The 17,283-nt window shown below is 37.4% G+C and overlaps 3 protein-coding genes across 4 annotated transcripts; 1 reads left to right on the top strand and 2 right to left on the bottom strand.

Moving 5' to 3' along the window:
• Positions 1-113: 113 nt before the first annotated feature.
• On the bottom strand, positions 114-13,121 carry LOC108044780 (cathepsin L). Its single transcript, XM_044461740.1, is given in 5 exon segments — positions 114-1,039; positions 1,109-1,302; positions 1,304-1,324; positions 11,766-11,882; positions 12,914-13,121. Coding segments are annotated over 4 exon segments (1,026 nt in total). The 5' UTR covers positions 11,865-11,882; positions 12,914-13,121; the 3' UTR covers positions 114-327.
• LOC108043865 lies at positions 3,306-4,767 on the bottom strand. The gene has a single exon (XM_017122680.2). It carries the CDS (start codon positions 3,821-3,823, stop codon positions 3,575-3,577), a length of 249 nt encoding a protein of 82 aa, XP_016978169.1. The 5' UTR covers positions 3,824-4,767; the 3' UTR covers positions 3,306-3,574.
• Positions 13,122-13,634: 513 nt separating the features above from the next.
• Positions 13,635-15,677, top strand: LOC108044782 (proteasomal ubiquitin receptor ADRM1 homolog). Of its 2 annotated transcripts, XM_017123925.2 has the most exons (4): positions 13,635-13,769; positions 13,870-14,411; positions 14,802-15,001; positions 15,107-15,677. In XM_017123925.2, the coding sequence occupies exons 2-4, from the start codon at positions 13,891-13,893 to the stop codon at positions 15,556-15,558; spliced, it is 1,173 nt and encodes a 390-aa protein (XP_016979414.2). In that variant the 5' UTR covers positions 13,635-13,769; positions 13,870-13,890; the 3' UTR covers positions 15,559-15,677. The 2 variants fall into 2 exon arrangements, with proteins under 2 accessions (XP_016979414.2, XP_016979413.2); XM_017123924.2 differs by having other exon boundaries at positions 14,802-15,677.
• The last annotated feature ends 1,606 nt before the right edge of the window (positions 15,678-17,283 follow it).

Here is a 17,283-nt window from a genome sequence, read left to right as displayed (position 1 = left end):
TATAACAAGAAGGAACACCGTAGTATAGTACCCCGAATATAATATACCCGGTACACTGATAACCAATTTTAATAAATTTGTATACAATACAAATTTCAACAAAAATCAAACAATAAAAATTATATATTTTTTATTTATTTTTCTACAAACATCAACAGATTAGTTGTTCATCTAAATCGTATGTGATGACAGATATACAATGGGCCCATTACGAATACAAATCATTAAAGCAAGAGAATTCTTTTTGAGATACTTGCGTTGGTATGTTTTTTTTTCTTTACAAATCATTAAATATGAAAGCTGTGGCTAAAATCAATCAGTTCTAGATTAGACCAGGGGATAGCTGGCGGAGGTGGCAATGCCGCACTGGTTTTCCTTGTTGCGCGTCATCTTAATGAAGCCTTGGTCGCCCCAGGTTGTTCCCCATGAGTTCTTCACCAGCCAGTAGTCAGCGCCAGACTCATCAGTGCCGAAGCCAACAGTGAGGACACCGTGGTCCAAGTTCTGGGCATCGCATTGGGGCTCGTCATAGACGCCCTCCGAGTAAAACTGGAATGATTCGTGCGAAGCATCAATGGCCACGGAAACGGGACCAATCGTCGACACAGCCTCAGCTAACTTCTTCTCATCCCCCTGGGGGATGTCGACAAAGCCGCGATCGGTGGCTCCGATTGTGTCCTTTTTGAAGTGGCAGGAATCATCGATGGCTTCATAGGGATAGGATTTCTCGGTGTCAACACCACCATTGTCCTTAATGTAGCGGAAGGCGTTATCCATAAGACCGCCATTGCATCCGTTGTTACCATACTTGGTGGAGCAATCGACCAGATTCTGCTCGGACAGTGAGACCAGCACTCCAGATTTGCGGTAATGCTGGCCCTCAAGAGCGCCCGTGCTGGAAAAGGCCCAGCAACTGCCGCAGTGTCCCTGATCCTTGACTGCAGTAACAGCGCCCTTTGTGCGCCAGTCCACAGATTTGGGCAGGGTCACGTGAGCCGGCGAGATGAAGGTAACGCCCTTGAAGCTCTCATCGGCAGAACTGGAAACAATTTTTCTTTGAATTAGGGAATAATATTTCTTAAGGGAATTTATTCTAGTCCTGACTTACCGCAGCTCCTTTTGCAGGGTGTAGTTGAAGCCGTTCATCAGCTGGCGAAATTCGTGGTGCAGCATATCGGCGTACTTGTTGACCGCCATTTTGAAGCTCACCTTTCCTTTGGCAAATTGCTGGTTGTGCTTGGCAATCTTGTGCTTGTTCTCATTGAAGATCTTGAGGCGGAAGCTTTCCTCGGTTTCACCCTTTGTAGTGCTTTCGGTGCTCCAACTGCATATCAAAAAATGTTTCCTTTTAAATACTACACTCTAATCAAAGGTAAGCCTTATCAACTAATTTTCATGTACTTGTGTTAAGATAAGATTAAACGAAAAAATCTCTTAGTAAGGTAAAAAACCAAAGTCGTGAAGATCCACCCTTCAACATCAAAAATAGGTGGTATCAAAATTTGTGCCAGGAAATACATAGTTTTATTCATTATTCTCATTCGGCCCGCTTTAGAAAACTAATTCACATATTTATATATCTAATAGGTTTCCCTTTCTCACACTACCTGTGCGATTCGTCACAACGTTGACTGTCGTCCACCAAATTAAATGATTCACTTTTAGACATATTTTTCGTATTTAAAAATCCCGTTCGGAGAGCCAATATTTTACGTAAACTGGATTTACGACCACGGAGGCAAAATGTCCAAATCTTGAGATAACCTTATCATAGGGCGTCAACTTGGCACGAGCTAAAGGTTCGGCCACAGTAGTAAAAACTATAAATCTAACATGGCCATAAAAAGTTTTTAACGACGAAGCGGTGTTAATGTTCCAGGTAGTAAACACCGCAGGTAGGAGAAAAATTGGTAAATGCGCTCTATCTCCATGCATTGGTCGACTCCCGGATTAGAGACCTCCTCTCCGTTTCGGGGTTGATTTGTCCGACCCGCATATTGACAAAGCACGGAAATAGCACGAACACTAAACAAATGATATCTAAATATCTATTTATAAAGAGAATTGGAAAGCCGGAGCAAGAAGTACCCTGGGTTGCTATCCATTATAGCGAGCATAAATTGTATTTATCCACTCTTACAAACAACCTCTGAACTGGCGGCTGTGTGCAGCATTTATACAGTACATTCAAGAAAACACTTTCCAACGCGTTAGGAATATTTCACTAAAAAAAAATATTATAAAAACTTAACTTAACTTAATCACATTTGAGAAGTCTAATTTGAGTTGAAACAATCAGAACTTTCTCTAAAAGATTACAAACATCACGTTAAAAAATCGTCCCTTAATAAAACTTCCTGCCATTACAGTAAAAGAATAACAAACTTAAGCATTAAAGTAAAAAGGATTTATATTCATTAAAATAAAATGAGATTTTATACCTCTTACGTTATTCAGACATTTAATTTTTAAGTTCATTCAACAATTTCTTTTTAAATGTAATTGCTCTGGTTTTTACGTTACTTAAGTTTTTTTTAAACTAGTTTTTCAAGTGTTCTTGTCGAGGTGTTAAGTAAAAGTAAATGAATCTGTCTGCCGCACATTTTTATTTATTTTGCAAATAAGTTCCGATTCTATTTAAAACGCGTAGACAAACTTTTTCCGTTTTTATTACGCAAAAAACTTGCGTTTGGACAAAACTTGTTTCTTTTTAAAAGAAATACTTAGATATATTGTAAATGTCAAAGCTCCTGATAATTCATATAGCAGATAAAAATATTAATGGATAAAATCTTTGGAAAACATTAAACGGAAATTACGATTTGTAAAGAATGTGTTAAGTGCTACAATAGTTTATTTCAGCAAATTAAAGGTGTTAAGTGGCATGCTTTTCAGCAAGTTATATTAAGAAAATACATTTAAATGTCAAATATGTAAAACATACCACTTATCTTTAACTTTTTCGTTTTTTAGTGACTTTTAAATAGTTCACCTCAAGTCAAACAAAGACAATGTTTTAGATAGGCACAATGAACTGAATAACCGAGCGGCGCTGTCATGTGAGAAACGTGCATATGTAATTATTTGGACATCAAAGCGGATCAGCATCGCCAGAGCAACAATTGACGCCCCAAATGGACCGGATGGAGTCCCCAGTCCATGGCTGACTCGTATAATTGACATAATTGATTCGAACTCAATGCTGCATGCAAAAAACCCCGCCCGTTTAAATCGGTAGAGAACAAGAAGCCTTTTGAAAGCCGCCTGCACTCTAACCTATTGATTTTCCATCTAAACAGTTTGGGTTTTCGATATGGCATGATAAAATTCACACGTTTTATTATTGTATACTTTTGTAGAAAATAAATGGCAAAAAAGAGTGAAAAACTTAAAAACCATAATTAAATGCACGTGCGATACAGGCACTCGACGCGTATACATTTTTGTATATCTATCTCTAGAGTAAGCAAGATTTTGGCCAGGCATCTGGAGAACTTAGGAATCTTGCAGTTGCAGATGTGAGCATGGACGATTGGTGAGTATCTGGCAGCTATAGCTAATGCAAGTGCTAATCCTAAAGTCGCTCCATCTCGATGGCACAGTCATCGCCCTCCTGATCCGTAGGTGCAGTAGTGGCCACTTCACTGGTAGCCGCATAGGATGGGTGTGGAACAGGTTGTTCCTCCTGATTCTTGTACTCCCGTCGCTTTCGCATGATGTAGGCGAAAACGAAGCTGTTTATCACAAGCATAACAAAGACGATAATGGTGGGCCAAACCACATCCACTGATAAATCCAGACTATTTGCACTGACATCGGTCATGGTAGAGGGGTTCTTGGTTTTATATAATTTGGCCGCTATTACGTTGGTGTTCTTAGATTTCGTACCACGTTTTTACGATGACGCGCGTGCTTTTTCGTACTGTTGGGGGGCTGGCTCCTTTTATTTCTTTTCTCACGAATTTCTATACGGTCTCTCCGCTGCTGCCCGACTGTTCCGTTTGCTTGGAGCGTCGTTTGGGAAATAACAAAAATACAGCAGACCGCCGCTTTTGGTGGTGGCCCGCTCTCACACGCTCGGGCAGAAAACAGCCGAGTTCACACACTCTACTCCTCGTATCACAAAATGAGAGCCAACCTACTTACGTAGGCAAACTATTTGGAGGAAGCGAATTCTATATATTTCTTGTTTTCTTTTTTGCAGCGCGCGCATTATGGAACCGATTGAAACGAACCGGTTTCCGAATCGCTTGATTTATAAGGATTTCAGGCGAGATATTCAAATATGTTTGCGTCAACCGGTTCGGGAGCAGCAAAAAAAGATAAAGAAAGAGTAAAATCAAAATTTTTGCAAGTCAGTCAAATCTTTCCCCGCTTGTTTATTTACAGCAGTCTATTTGTTTGTGCACTTGTCGCTCGGAATTCGCGCTTTAAAGCTTTCGGCTCTCGGAAACACCAGAAAAATGCCAAGTTGATAAGCCTCTTGTGATCCGTCACGCGTCATTTCCAAACGATGGACGGTGCCCTCTGAATGCGCAGAAACTGAATCGCATTAAAATTTAATCTTGAGCTTATCAGTGCCACAATTGTATGCTGGTGACTATTGCAGCTGTGCATTAGCGACGGCTTGGAAACGTTGAACAGCACACAACTTACAGATTATAGATTTGCGCTCACCCAAGTCAAACTTGGGTATTCTCTACCAGCTCAGTCAGCTGGAAATCTAATTTGAATTGCGCGCCTATTCTGCGGGGAGCAAACATGGGTAGCACTGTTTTTGTAGTGTGACCAAAGGCGGTCGATATTGTCACACTGATTATTAATAAATAAAGCCTAGTATCCAGATCGACAAACGATTACGCTAGCGTAAAAACTTTAATCTTTCCAGTGTGACCAAAGTTTCGAGAGTTCATCAGATTTAAGCGTGCTACGGTCGTACTGTCAATCAGCTGTGCCTGTTGACAAGCAGTTAAAATTCAAATATCGTATTTGCGGGAAAGAGCCTTTAAAAGATATTATCAAATACCTTGGCAAGACAAGTCTGCCAGTGTACAAAGAAATTAAAAAAACAATACAATTTAAATTTAACAGTTGTTTTTTTTTAATTTACTGATAATTATTTGCTAATTTAAAGTTCATAGCTGCACTTTTATTGTGTTTTTTCGTACATTCTGGACCTAAAAAACATTTTGCTCTGACAAGAGGCACCCCAGATAGTATTAATGTTATTTTGTCCTCACATGTAAACACCTGCAATCGACTTTTGTGAGTTTTTTGGGTTTTTCCCTCCATTTCTTATAATGTTCAGTGAGAAGCGCACGCTAAAAGATTAAAGCCTAGTATCCACTTCGACGTAAACCGTACGCCAGTCATGAGAGAGAGCGAGAGGCAAACAGCTGGCGTTCACTTTTCGTCGGGCCTTTTTTTCACTTCGGTCTCCTGATCGACGAAAAAAATACCAGAAAATTGCATAGCGTTGCCAGTCTGCGGAAATGAACTTTGGGTGAACCCTAGCGGAAAGATTAAAAATTTAATCTTTTGGCGTGCGCTTCTCACTGAACATTATAAGAAATGGAGGGAAAAACTCAAAAACTCACAAAAGTCGATTGCAGGTGTTTACATGTGAGGACAAAATAACATTAATACTATCTGGGGTGCCTCTTGTCAGAACAAAATGTTTTTAGGACCAGAATGTACGAAAAACACAATAAAAGTGCAGCTATGAACTTTAAATTAGCAAATAATTATCATAAAATTAAAAAAAACATCTGTTAAATTTAAATTGTATTGTTTTTTAACTTCTTTGTACAGCGGCAGTCTTGTCTTGCCAAGGTATTTGATAATATCTTTTAAAGGCTCTTTCCCGCAAATACGATATTTGAATTTTAACTGCTTGTCAACAAACCCAGCTGATTGTCAGTACGACCGTAGCACGCTTAAATCCGATGAACTCTCGAAATTTTGGTCACACTGGAAAGATTAAAGTTTTTACGCTAGCATACTCGTTTGTCGATCTGGATACTAGGCTTAAATTTGTTAATCTTTTCCGCTAGGGTTCACCCAAAGTTAATTTGCGCAGACTGGCAACGCTATGGAATTTTCTGGTATTTTTTTCGTCGATCAGGAGACCGACGTGAAAAAAAGGCCCGACGAAAAGTGAACGCCAGCTGTTTGCCTCTCGCTCTCTCTCATGACTGTCGTACGGTTTTCGTCGATCTGGATACTAGGCTTAAGACTCAACATTTATAATCAGTGAAACGAAAACTTATAATAAGGGCCTACTTGTACATTCTGATTACTTATTTGAGATTTTTAAGTTAAATAAAACAAGCCGTAATTTATATACCCTTGCAGTTATTACAAATCGACTACATTTCGATTTCAATGCCTTTCTTACTAATAATAAAGCTACATACAGTCAACACAATATTTATTCGGACACCCGTGATTTTGATTTTGATTCATTAATAACTCAACAAAAACGTAACGAAAACAAACAATTTATATTTCATCGTGAAGGTTAACATTCTTAGAATATATTTTAACAAAAAAATAAGGAACTTTCAACAGTAAAATTAGATATTTTCTTAAATGAACTTGAAAAGTCATAATTTTACGCACAGAAATTATTCGGACACTTCATATAATATTAAAAAAAAACATATTTCTTGATGTTTTAATATTTTTAATATTTGGTGGGTCCTCCACTAACATCAATGACAGCTTGTAAGCGTCGACCCATGCTTTTTACCAAGTTGCTTGTCTCATTAGCGCTAATTTGACCCCATTCAGCCATCAATGCAGTTTTTAAGGACTCCCTGGACGAAATGACGTGCTTCGAATCCTTTTCTCAAGAATATCTCAAACATGTTCTATGGGACTTAAATTAGGTGACTGGGGAGGTGTTTTCAGCTGCTTGCAGTGATATAAAAGCCACTCTTGCACCAAAGACGAAGAATGTTGTCTTGTTGAAACAACAATGTCTTCGGATCTAGACCAAGTTTTATATCACTTGGAATCAAATTTTCGCTTAAAATGTTTTTGTAGATATTCTTATTAATTTTGTCGTCATTAAAGACCATTTGACCGACTTCTTCTACCGATACACACCCCACATCATTACATTCCCGCCACCATGCTAAACAGTTGGAATTAAGTTCTTCTCATTCATGGCTTCATTTGGTTTCCTCCACACTTTCGAGGGCCCATAGTGTCCAAATATGTAAAATTTGGATTTGTCGCTTAAAACTACGTTCTCCCAAAACGAATCCGGGTGGTTATATGCAGTTTTCCAAACTCCAAACGCTTTTTTTTGTTGATGGCAGAAAATAATTGCTTTCGACGAGCAACTCTGCCATGTAAACCAGCCTTGTACAGGTAGTTTCGGATGGTTTTGGCCCAAACTTTTTTATTTTCGCTTGCTCTACATTCTTTTGAATTGTTGTAGATGTTGTTTTCGGATTTTTCAGGACTGTAGACATAAATTTCCGTCCCTCACGTGAGTACAGAATCTTAGACCTTCTAACTTTCTTGTGATTTGAAGCTCATTATTCCGTTTTTAAGTATTTTTGGATTATACTATGTATTGTGGAAGGTGATTTTCCATTAATACGACCGATTTCGCGATAACTACGATTTTCCAAAATGAATTTAAGATAGGTTTTCGAAAATCTAGTGACAAATCTTGAACTCCTTTTATTTTGACCAATCGTATCAAAAAACACATAAAAACTAACAAAAACAAAAAAAGCACGCCGAAAATTACTCCGAAGTAATTTCAACTAAACTACTTTTAAAAAGAATCGCCTATTACCGTTGTGCTCAGAAATAAACACAATAAATGAGAAATGTACGAATAATTTTTGTGCAACATTTTAGCAACTTTTTGCTTTTCTTTTAATATTTTTAAGGCGAATTTAATTTTGTTGTCCGAAAAATTTTGAAAAATCAAAACTACAAAATGGAATATTATTGATAATTCAATGCAGCTGAAATTTTTCCATTACAAAACTAAAAGGAACATTTTGATAACCAGGAAAACAGCAAAATAAAATTGTTTTCCATTTAAATTTTTTTTAAGTTTTTCCTATGGGGGTTTATGATATAGATGTCCGATTTTAATTTAATTAAAACCGTAATTCCTTAGTTTTTAAATATTACCAGAGAACCAAAGAACAAAAAAAAATAAAAACAAAGTTATACGTTTTTTTTTAATTTGTTTCCGATTGTTCCTATGGGAGCTATATGATATAGACGCCCGATCCGGCTCGTTCCGAATTTTCAAGCGTTTAAAAGGAGGACGGACGGACGGACGGACAGACTAACAGACGGACAGACTAGATCAACTTTCTGGTGATGCTGATCAAGAATATATATACTTTATAGGGATCTGTCTCCTTCAACGCGTTGCAAACCTTTGACGGAAATAATAATACCCTCTGCATGGGTATAAAAAATTAGACGAGTTAAAACCTGTTAAGCAAACGTCAGACAATATCTAAAAGGAGAAATCAAAATTATCAAAGGGGCCTTCCGTCCTTAGTTGCAATTAAATATAAACTAAAACACAATGACATCAACAAATATTGTGGTTTCATTACAAAGCGAAGGTTTTAGACCACATTTTAAATCAAATCCTCTAAATAAAATATGATTTAAGCAGCAAGTGGTTTCTAATAATTCAATGAGGTTAGACTCACTAATGTCACACTTACAAATGGAAATGACGTTTAAATAGCGAGCTATTTTTTATTTAATAAGATGACAATTCAATTATGTAAAAGTTTAGAAGCAACCGCAAGCCGTTAAAAAAAATTATTTGAGACATTGAAGATATACAAAAATACTATCTACTCACACAAGAATTGGGTGCCTTGTAATTGACTATAATGACTTACAATGCCCTTGTTTTAAGAATTTCGTCAACAAGACACAAAAAAATGCATGCATTTTGGAATATAATTTCATACATTTAACATTGGGTTATGATCCAAGGAATGCGCATGTCACTTTAAAATATTGCTTTATCGTTTTTCAAATTGATAACTTTTTTAAAACTTAATTTGAACGAATTTTATATTCATGGGATAACTTTTTTCAATATATTTACATACAGGTTTTGATTCATAACCAAAATACTAAATATAGGAGAGAGAAGCACATGATATTAGTTTGGAGCCATGACAAAGGTTTTTTGTGGTTCTGGTTCCCTTGTTCTATTTTTTCCAAATACTTATATTCACATAAGATATGGATTCATTCCTGCTGAGCATGTGGTTTTAAATTAAGTTAAATAAATTAAAATGTGTTTAGAATAATTTACATTTTCGTGATCAACTTAGGGAACTGTTTAATTTAGTTTCATCGTTTAAAAAACAATCATTATACCCTTGCAGAGGGTATTATAATTTTGGTCAAAAGTGTGCAACGCAGTGAAGGAGACATCTCCGACCCTATAAAGTATATATATTCTTGATCAGGATCACCTCCTGAGTTGATATAGCCATGTCCGTCTGTCCGTCTGTCTGTCCGTCTGTCCGTCTGTCTGTTTCTACGCAAACTAGTCTCTCAGTTTTAAAGCTATCGGATTGAAACTTTGCACACACCCTTCTTTCCTTTGCACGCAGTATATAAGTCGGAACGGCCGGGATCGGCCGACTATATCCTATAGCTGCCATATAACTGATTGATCGGAAATGCCATAACTTTCGTGTTTGTAAAGTTAGGAAGTTGGGATTTTCTATGGGTTTTATATTTAGCCAATCAATCCGACCTACCAAATTTCATAAGGATCGGCCGACTATATCCTATAGCTGCCATATAACTGATTGATCGGAAATGCCATAACTTTGGTGTTTGTAAAGTTAGAAAGTTGGGATTTTCTATGGGTTTTATATATGGCCAATCAATCCGACCTACCAAATTTCATAAGGATCGGCCGACTATATCCTATAGCTGCCATATAACTGAACGATTGGAAACGCCATAACTTTGTTGTTGTTAAAGTTAGGAAGTTCGGATTTTTTATGAGTATTAAGAATGCATCATATGAATAATTTTGGAGAATATAATTTATAGAGTATTCTGCAAGGGTATATCAACTTCGGCTTCGCCCGAAGTTAGCTTTCCTTTCTTGTTTTGAATCATGTTGTTCAAATACCCCACCAATATATCAGCCTATGCCGTTTTCATCACATATTGATTTTTTAAGAATGTCATATATTTTCGCCCTGAAACGTTTTACGTTGTTTGATAGTTTTAAATTTTAACTTTGATTATTAAAATATTCAAGTTTTAGGCAAATGTTATATTATCCATATATCCTAGAATATAAAAAATAATAACGGTTTTTTTTAAAGAACACATAAAGGGGTGCTTTTATTTGTTTAGTTATTTGTGTTCTTTTTTTTCCTAAAAGTTGTAAAAAAGAGTAATAATAATAAATTAGACAGTCGTTTTAAAAACCGTTCAACAAATTCAAAAAGGGTAAATACTAATTTAACATAAATATCACTTGTAAGTTAGCAAAGCAATTTATTTTTCTTCAAATTATAGGAAATGGGAGCAAAAAACTGGCATAGTAATTTATATATATATTTAAAGAGACTTATATTTCAAAAAATTATAAAATAGAATATTTGTCGTAAATCAATTTTTTTTTAGACTGTTGACGTCGTCCAAAGATTTAGGAAAAAACAATATAGTTTTTAATCATTTTTAAATATATTTATATTTTAGTTTGATTGTACATTGGTACATATATCAGTTTGGTTTAATGACAGCCAAAAAATTAAAAGTTGTGTCACTATAATCAACAAAGAAATTGTATTCTGAAATTAAATTTTACTTCATGGGGAACATTTTTATATTTCAAAATATGAATAAAAATTAAATGTTGTCATAAGGTAGTATTTCCAGCGTTAAGATAAACCATTAGAGAAAAAATGATTGAGGCAATAAAAGAAGTGTATTAGTGCATACAGTGACTTTTATCACATGAGATCTGCACAGCTAATTACACGCCCCATTTTCGTTTAATGGCGCTTGACACGAAAGAACAAATAACTATTCAATAAAATCCTACAAAAAATCATGACCTTTTTCTCCTGCTGATAAGGTATGGGTGACACTAGGGGTACATTCAACCAATTTTTAGAAAATGCTTTGATAAGAAGACCGAGTTGCAAATAAAGGCGCCAGACAAAGGATGGGTTGTCTAATCATTTAAACTATGAGTGCATGCAATAAAATATGCAATGCAGAAGGGGGCAAAAATCAAAGTCGGGATTAACCACATGACAATTAGGAAACATTTGCTTGAAAAAATGGTACAAATGTCCGGCTTATCAGTGGACCAGTTCGAGTCTTGCACGGCTTATCAGCGGGAGTGACCCGCAACGGAAAAAGTGGGCGAAGTCTCGATTGTCCGTCATTCCATCCGATGTTTACAGCTAAGCTGGTCATCTGGTCATGTGAGCCGTCATGTGACTAAAGCGCATAGACTTCTGGACTTATCTGGACGCTTTTTGAAGCACCGCCGCAGTGCATTCACATTCACTCGTGACTCAGTCGAGAAGAATCGTCACAAACGGAAGAATGCATAAAGTCCCAGTCCAACTATGCAAACAATGTCTGCGCAAGACAAAGGCCCAAAAAAAAATGCATTAATCATCGCTAGCTAGCCTTTGTCACCGGAAAACACTTGTTGCACTTCGATATCCTGGGGTGACAAATTATAAATAATCCATTATCAGAGAAAAACTTACCTTGAAAGCGCGAAATTCCTCCGTGATCGATTCGGCAAAGGAAACAGCGTGGGCCCCCGCCAGCAGGGCCAAAAGCGGCAGTAAAACAGCTGCGCGCATTTTGAAGAGTTAGAGAGTCTGTAAGAAAGCACACAATTAGTAAGCCAACTATGCGGATTTCCAGTCGTAAACCTGATTTCTTGGATATGGTAGTTATAATATTAAATCGGGCAATATTTTGAGAGCTCAAACATTTATAAAAATACAATAAACATCTCAAAAACGGTCATTGATTTAAAAGAAAAATGGGTAATCTATAGTAAGACAAAAATAAAAATTAAAATTAATTGATTTATTCTGAATAAAATGAGAAAAACATTTTCAAACCTTTATTAAAATGTTATTAAAATATTTAAAAGTCCACATAAAATTATATTTTTGTTACATTTTTTAATATTTTATCATTTTATTTTTAAAATAAGAATTAAATCCATTCCAATAAATAACGGGGAACATCAATATATATTAAAAAAGTCTTTACTATAATGTTGATGTTATTTGGGATTTAGATCAATTTTCGGGGCGTATATCGGCATTTGCTCTTGGATATTGTTAGGTTGCTTGTTTTCGCAGTCGAAAATTATCTACATTATCTTATCGGCCATTCCACTTTCATATAGCTTCGTATTGCGTTATGAAGGTCTGCCATTTTTGTCCGATTTGTTTTTTACTGTACGATTTTGTTTGAAACGAGACAAGAATTTAATAAAAACAAAAAACTGTTATTAATTTATTATGAGCCTGCAAATTGCAAGTTCGAGGGCAAAAACGGGTTTTGAAATTCAAGGTGATTCATCTACAAGGGGAATAACAGGTGAGATAAAGCCAACGAATACTAGAAAATGGGTCAGCACAAAGCGGAAAGCAGAGAAACATCCAAAAGGGCAGTAAAATCTAAACAAAGAAGCGCAACAGAATTGGGAGGGGAAAATAGAATAAGGAATAGATGAAAATGCCGACCGTTAACATGCAATTAATGTGTAAATAAGTCGAGACAAAGTCATGACGCAATAATGCAACGCGTAAAGAGGCTGTTGTTAACATTCATATTTAATAGACGTTAATGCAGGGCATGATATTTTGCGTTCTAGCGCCAAATTCTTACTTACCACTTGAAACTGCGTCGCAGGAATTACAAAATGTTCACAGAATTTAACACTGTTTTTGGACTAATTTTATTGTTGGAGCTACACTAAAGTGCAAGTCAATCAATTGTATTTGTTAAGTCGCAATTAAAGATCTGATCACGAAGACTTTTCGATGTTCAATAAAATTTGAGGAAATTGTTGCTCCAAAGAAATCTTCGGCAGTGTGACCGGCCAGGGATTTATGGATATTCCAGTTGCTTATCGATAACAGTAAGGGCAGTGTTTAAGTGCTGGTTTTAAAAGCGCCAATTTTGTGTATTTTAATACCCAATTCCAACAGAGCACCATCGATTTGGCGACATAGTAACCGTACGTTTCTATGAAATATTTAGCCGATTAATTGCTTGCACAGCATTTAAGTCTTCGCGGGAAACAATTAAAAACTTACATGCCTTACATACCACCTTAATTTCTGTGAACCAGAGGCGAAGACAGAAGGTAGGAATGGGTATCCGAGTTTAACGCTCCTCAGGCAGCAACTTGTTTATAAAATAGCTATAATCTATTAAAACAAGTGTTTTGAAATTTTATTTTGCCCAAGACTTAAGTTTGACAAGTGTACGCGCCTTTTCGGAGCTTCGATAGCTCTTAAATATCGATAGGAAACTCGTGTTAGTGAGCATATGCTACAATATTTATATGACACTGATTTTTAATCGAACAGTGCTGCAAAACGCAAAAGAGAAAAATCCTTAGAAATTATATGTAAGGCGTCACACTAAATGCGAAAGAAGAAGACAAAAATTGCTCGTCATTCGCAGTAGGAAGTTTCATAAAATATTTCCAAAACCTACAAATTCGACGCATTATATATCCCGTAAGTATTGCAGAACAAGCGAACCCCTGCGCAAAATCTATATGTTAAATTGAGTCAATAACGGCGTAATTACGACATATTCCCATCCAATCTCCGCCAGCTCTCAAGAAGCGCCCGCATCATGTTTGGCAGACAGAGTGGACTGGGCAGTTCCAGCAACAGCAGCAACCTGGTGGAGTTCCGCGCCGGTCGCATGAACATGGTTGGCAAGATGGTTCATCCGGACTCGCGGAAGGGCCTTGTTTACATGACCCAAAGCGATGATGGCCTGATGCACTTCTGCTGGAAGGATCGCACCTCCGGCAAGGTGGAGGACGACCTTATCGTCTTCCCCGACGACTTCGAGTACAAGCGCGTGGATCAGTGCAAGACGGGCCGCGTCTATGTGCTCAAATTCAAGTCCTCAACTCGCCGGATGTTCTTCTGGATGCAGGAGCCCAAGCTGGACAAGGACGACGAACACTGCCGCCGCATTAACGAGCTGTTGAACAATCCCCCGTCCGCCCACCAGCGCGGCGGAGGCGGCAGCAACGACGGCGACCTGCAGTACATGCTCAACAACATGTCGCAGCAGCAGCTGATGCAGCTCTTCGGCGGCGTCGGCCAGATGGGCGGTCTCAGCTCGCTGCTTGGTCAAATGAAGTAAGAAAATTGAATTTTTCAACTATCATGTCCTTTCGTTTGCAAGAAGGAAATAAGATAACTCCATATGTATAAAGTAACTAGATTGATCAATGTGTAACCAGGGTAATCTTTGCAAACTTTAAAAACCTTCATACCTCTTATACCCGATAGCAAGTTTAAAATTTGGTCTGGGATAGGGTGTAATGGATTTAAAGGATGCTCTATTAATTATTTAATTTAAATTGTCATTGTCATATTTAATTCACTTTGATCGCACCTCTGTTACAGTAATCCCCATTAATTTTCAAGATTATCATATTTTGAAGATCTTGGAATTGACTAATGGAAATCTGATAGTAATATTTAATCTGGTTCCTACTAAAGTAAGCCTGATTTCTTCCTTTGCAGTTCCCGTACGCCCTCGTCGCGCAACACCTCATCGGGTGGTGGGGCTGGCTCGGCCTTGCAGACGCCCGAAAACGTCAGTGTTCCCCGCACGCCGACCGCCCCTTCCAAATCGGGCAGCAGCCGCAGCAGCAGCAATGTGAACTCGCAGGCCGGCGAGGCTGCCGGCAGTGCCGGCTCCTCCGTTGATGCGGATGCCTCCGGTAAGAACTCAACCACATCGACCACAACGGCGTCAGAATCGACCAGAGCCTATGCCAATCCATTCCAAGCCTACTTATCCAATCTCTCCCCCGAACATGGCGCAGGACGATCCCTAAACATTGACCTATCGACTGCGCTGTCCGGTGCCGAGGCCATCAATCAGCTCATCGCTGATCCGGATCGCGTTAAGTCGCTGATCGTACACTTGCCGGAGTCGGAGGATGCGGACGCGGATCGCAAGCAACAGATCAAGGACCACATCACCTCCCCGCAGTTCCAGCAGGCCCTCGCCCAGTTCTCGAATGCCCTACAGTCGGCCCAACTGGGACCCGTAGTCAAACAATTCGAGCTTTCCAATGAAGCGGTGGCTGCTGCCTTCTCCGGCAACCTGGAGGACTTTGTTCGCGCCCTGGAGAAAAGCCTGCCTGCCGGAGCCACCATGGGCAGCGAACCGTCGGGCAACGAGAAGAAGGGTGATGCGGAAACCCCCACTGTAGTGGCCCGCGATGAGAACACCGATCCCGCTGCTGAGAAGCAGGAGGAAAAGCAGAAATAGCTTTTGATCGTGCCACAACTATAAGTAAAATGCGTTTGAAAGCATATATTTTCAAGTTTTGAAGTATTTTTGCGATTCTGAATAAATTAACAAGGGAGTTACAAATTCATTGAAATTAAGTTATATATGTATAATTGGTATCAGATAATTTAGGTCTAAAGCTATCATATATCTTTTTAAGTATTCAGAAAGAAGTTTAGAATTATAATAGTAAATTATTCATCACTCATTCACAAAATAATGATTAGTAGACGGCTTATTTTTGTTGTTGTTAATATTGATACTACCAATACGCGAAGTGATTGTGATATGTTCGAAAGTTATAATTTTCTTCAAAAATCGTTATAATAATCGAATGATTAACTACAAATTTTCAAGCCTCATAATGACAATAGTGTCGGTTTTAAAATGTAGCTGAAAGGCGTTATTTTTGTTTATCGGATTAGATAAGATACATCGCAGAAATCAAAATTTGTTTGTAGAAAGCTATATTTTGTGGTGTCATTCCAATGATGAATTCAATAAGCTACAATTAGTTGTTTGTTTAATCTAATTTTTTAAACCAATTTTGTTGTTTTCATACATACAGAGGCGAACTTAATTATTGTCACACCAAGTATTTCAAAAGCAGTCCAGACAAAAACAACCATTTAATGTAGGAAAAAAGATATTTTAGTATGCCAATTGACTTTTGAGTCTTTGCAGCCTTCTCGTATGCATTATTACTTTCCCTAAGCTAATAGCTTGTGTTTTTAAAATCGAAAGTATTTTTCGTACCAAGTAACTCGTAATTATGCAGAACCTTTTTATCCTTTGATCAAAGTTGAGGAGAAATGGCGGTTAACAATCCTACAATCCTTTCGATTTTCTGGCCCCGGGTATAGGACACTATGCCGTGCATTTTGCAACGGTGTGGATTTTTTTATATGCCGCAAAAGAGCTCCGTGTGGTAAAATGGTTTCTGGGCATCCTTTCTCCCATCTTAGCATACGATTTGCCTTGATTCTGTTTATCAAATATTACTTATTGGGCTCATTTCCTTTTTATTTTGAAAAATCTAAAAATATTTGGTTTATTTTGAGGCATTAAAACGATTTTATCTTTATAAAGTATAAAAGCTACTCCTCTACTACTTTTTGCAAAAAAAAATTTGACAAGTTGATAAAATTTAAAAAATTGTTCAGGGAAATTAAGTCAATTTGTTTGTTTTGTTTTTTATTTGTATTAAATTATGAAGTGTGTTTTAGTCTTGCTTATCAGATTTTAAAAAAATGCAACATACAATTTATCTTTTTTATAACAACGACACATTTCACGTTAATACAGATTTTATTCTAAATTTAATTTTTAAGGTCTATTGTCGTTGTTAAAATATAATTTGAATTATAAAATGTACATTAATTTATGAGTTTTTTTTTCGCTATCTTAAAAGAAAGCCTTTCACGGTGGAAAATAATGTAGTAGTTAAGGGCTTTCTATTACAGAAAATTATAGTTTAAGCTATAGTTGCAGGTTAAATTTTAAATTTGTATAGTAAATAGCTGCGAATTTATGGATGTAATGGGAATAGTAATCCTGACAAGGTCATATTATGTTGGTGTACCCCTAACAAAAGCTCGATGCCCTACTCGCTCACTCGGTTCCTATGGTTGTCTCTGCCTGGCACGAATTGCGTGCTCTCTCTCTGCGAGCCGTCTCACACAGATACACACACAGGCACACGCA

This window comes from Drosophila rhopaloa, unplaced genomic scaffold, assembly GCF_018152115.1.
Source record: "Drosophila rhopaloa isolate 14029-0021.01 unplaced genomic scaffold, ASM1815211v1 contig_69, whole genome shotgun sequence".
Lineage (NCBI taxonomy): Eukaryota > Metazoa > Arthropoda > Insecta > Diptera > Drosophilidae > Drosophila > Drosophila rhopaloa.
Note: the sequence above shows the minus strand (reverse complement) of the source record. Positions and strands in the feature narration are given on the sequence as shown.

Coding starts and splice junctions, on each gene's coding strand:
- LOC108043865 (XM_017122680.2), bottom strand. CDS start 3,823: ATGACCGATGTCAGTGCAAATAGTCTGGATTTATCAGTGGATGTGGTT.
- LOC108044782 (XM_017123924.2), top strand. CDS start 13,891: ATGTTTGGCAGACAGAGTGGACTGGGCAGTTCCAGCAACAGCAGCAAC. Junction 14,412..14,801: donor TCGCTGCTTGGTCAAATGAA/GTAAGAAAATTG, acceptor CTTCCTTTGCAG/TTCCCGTACGCCCTCGTCGC.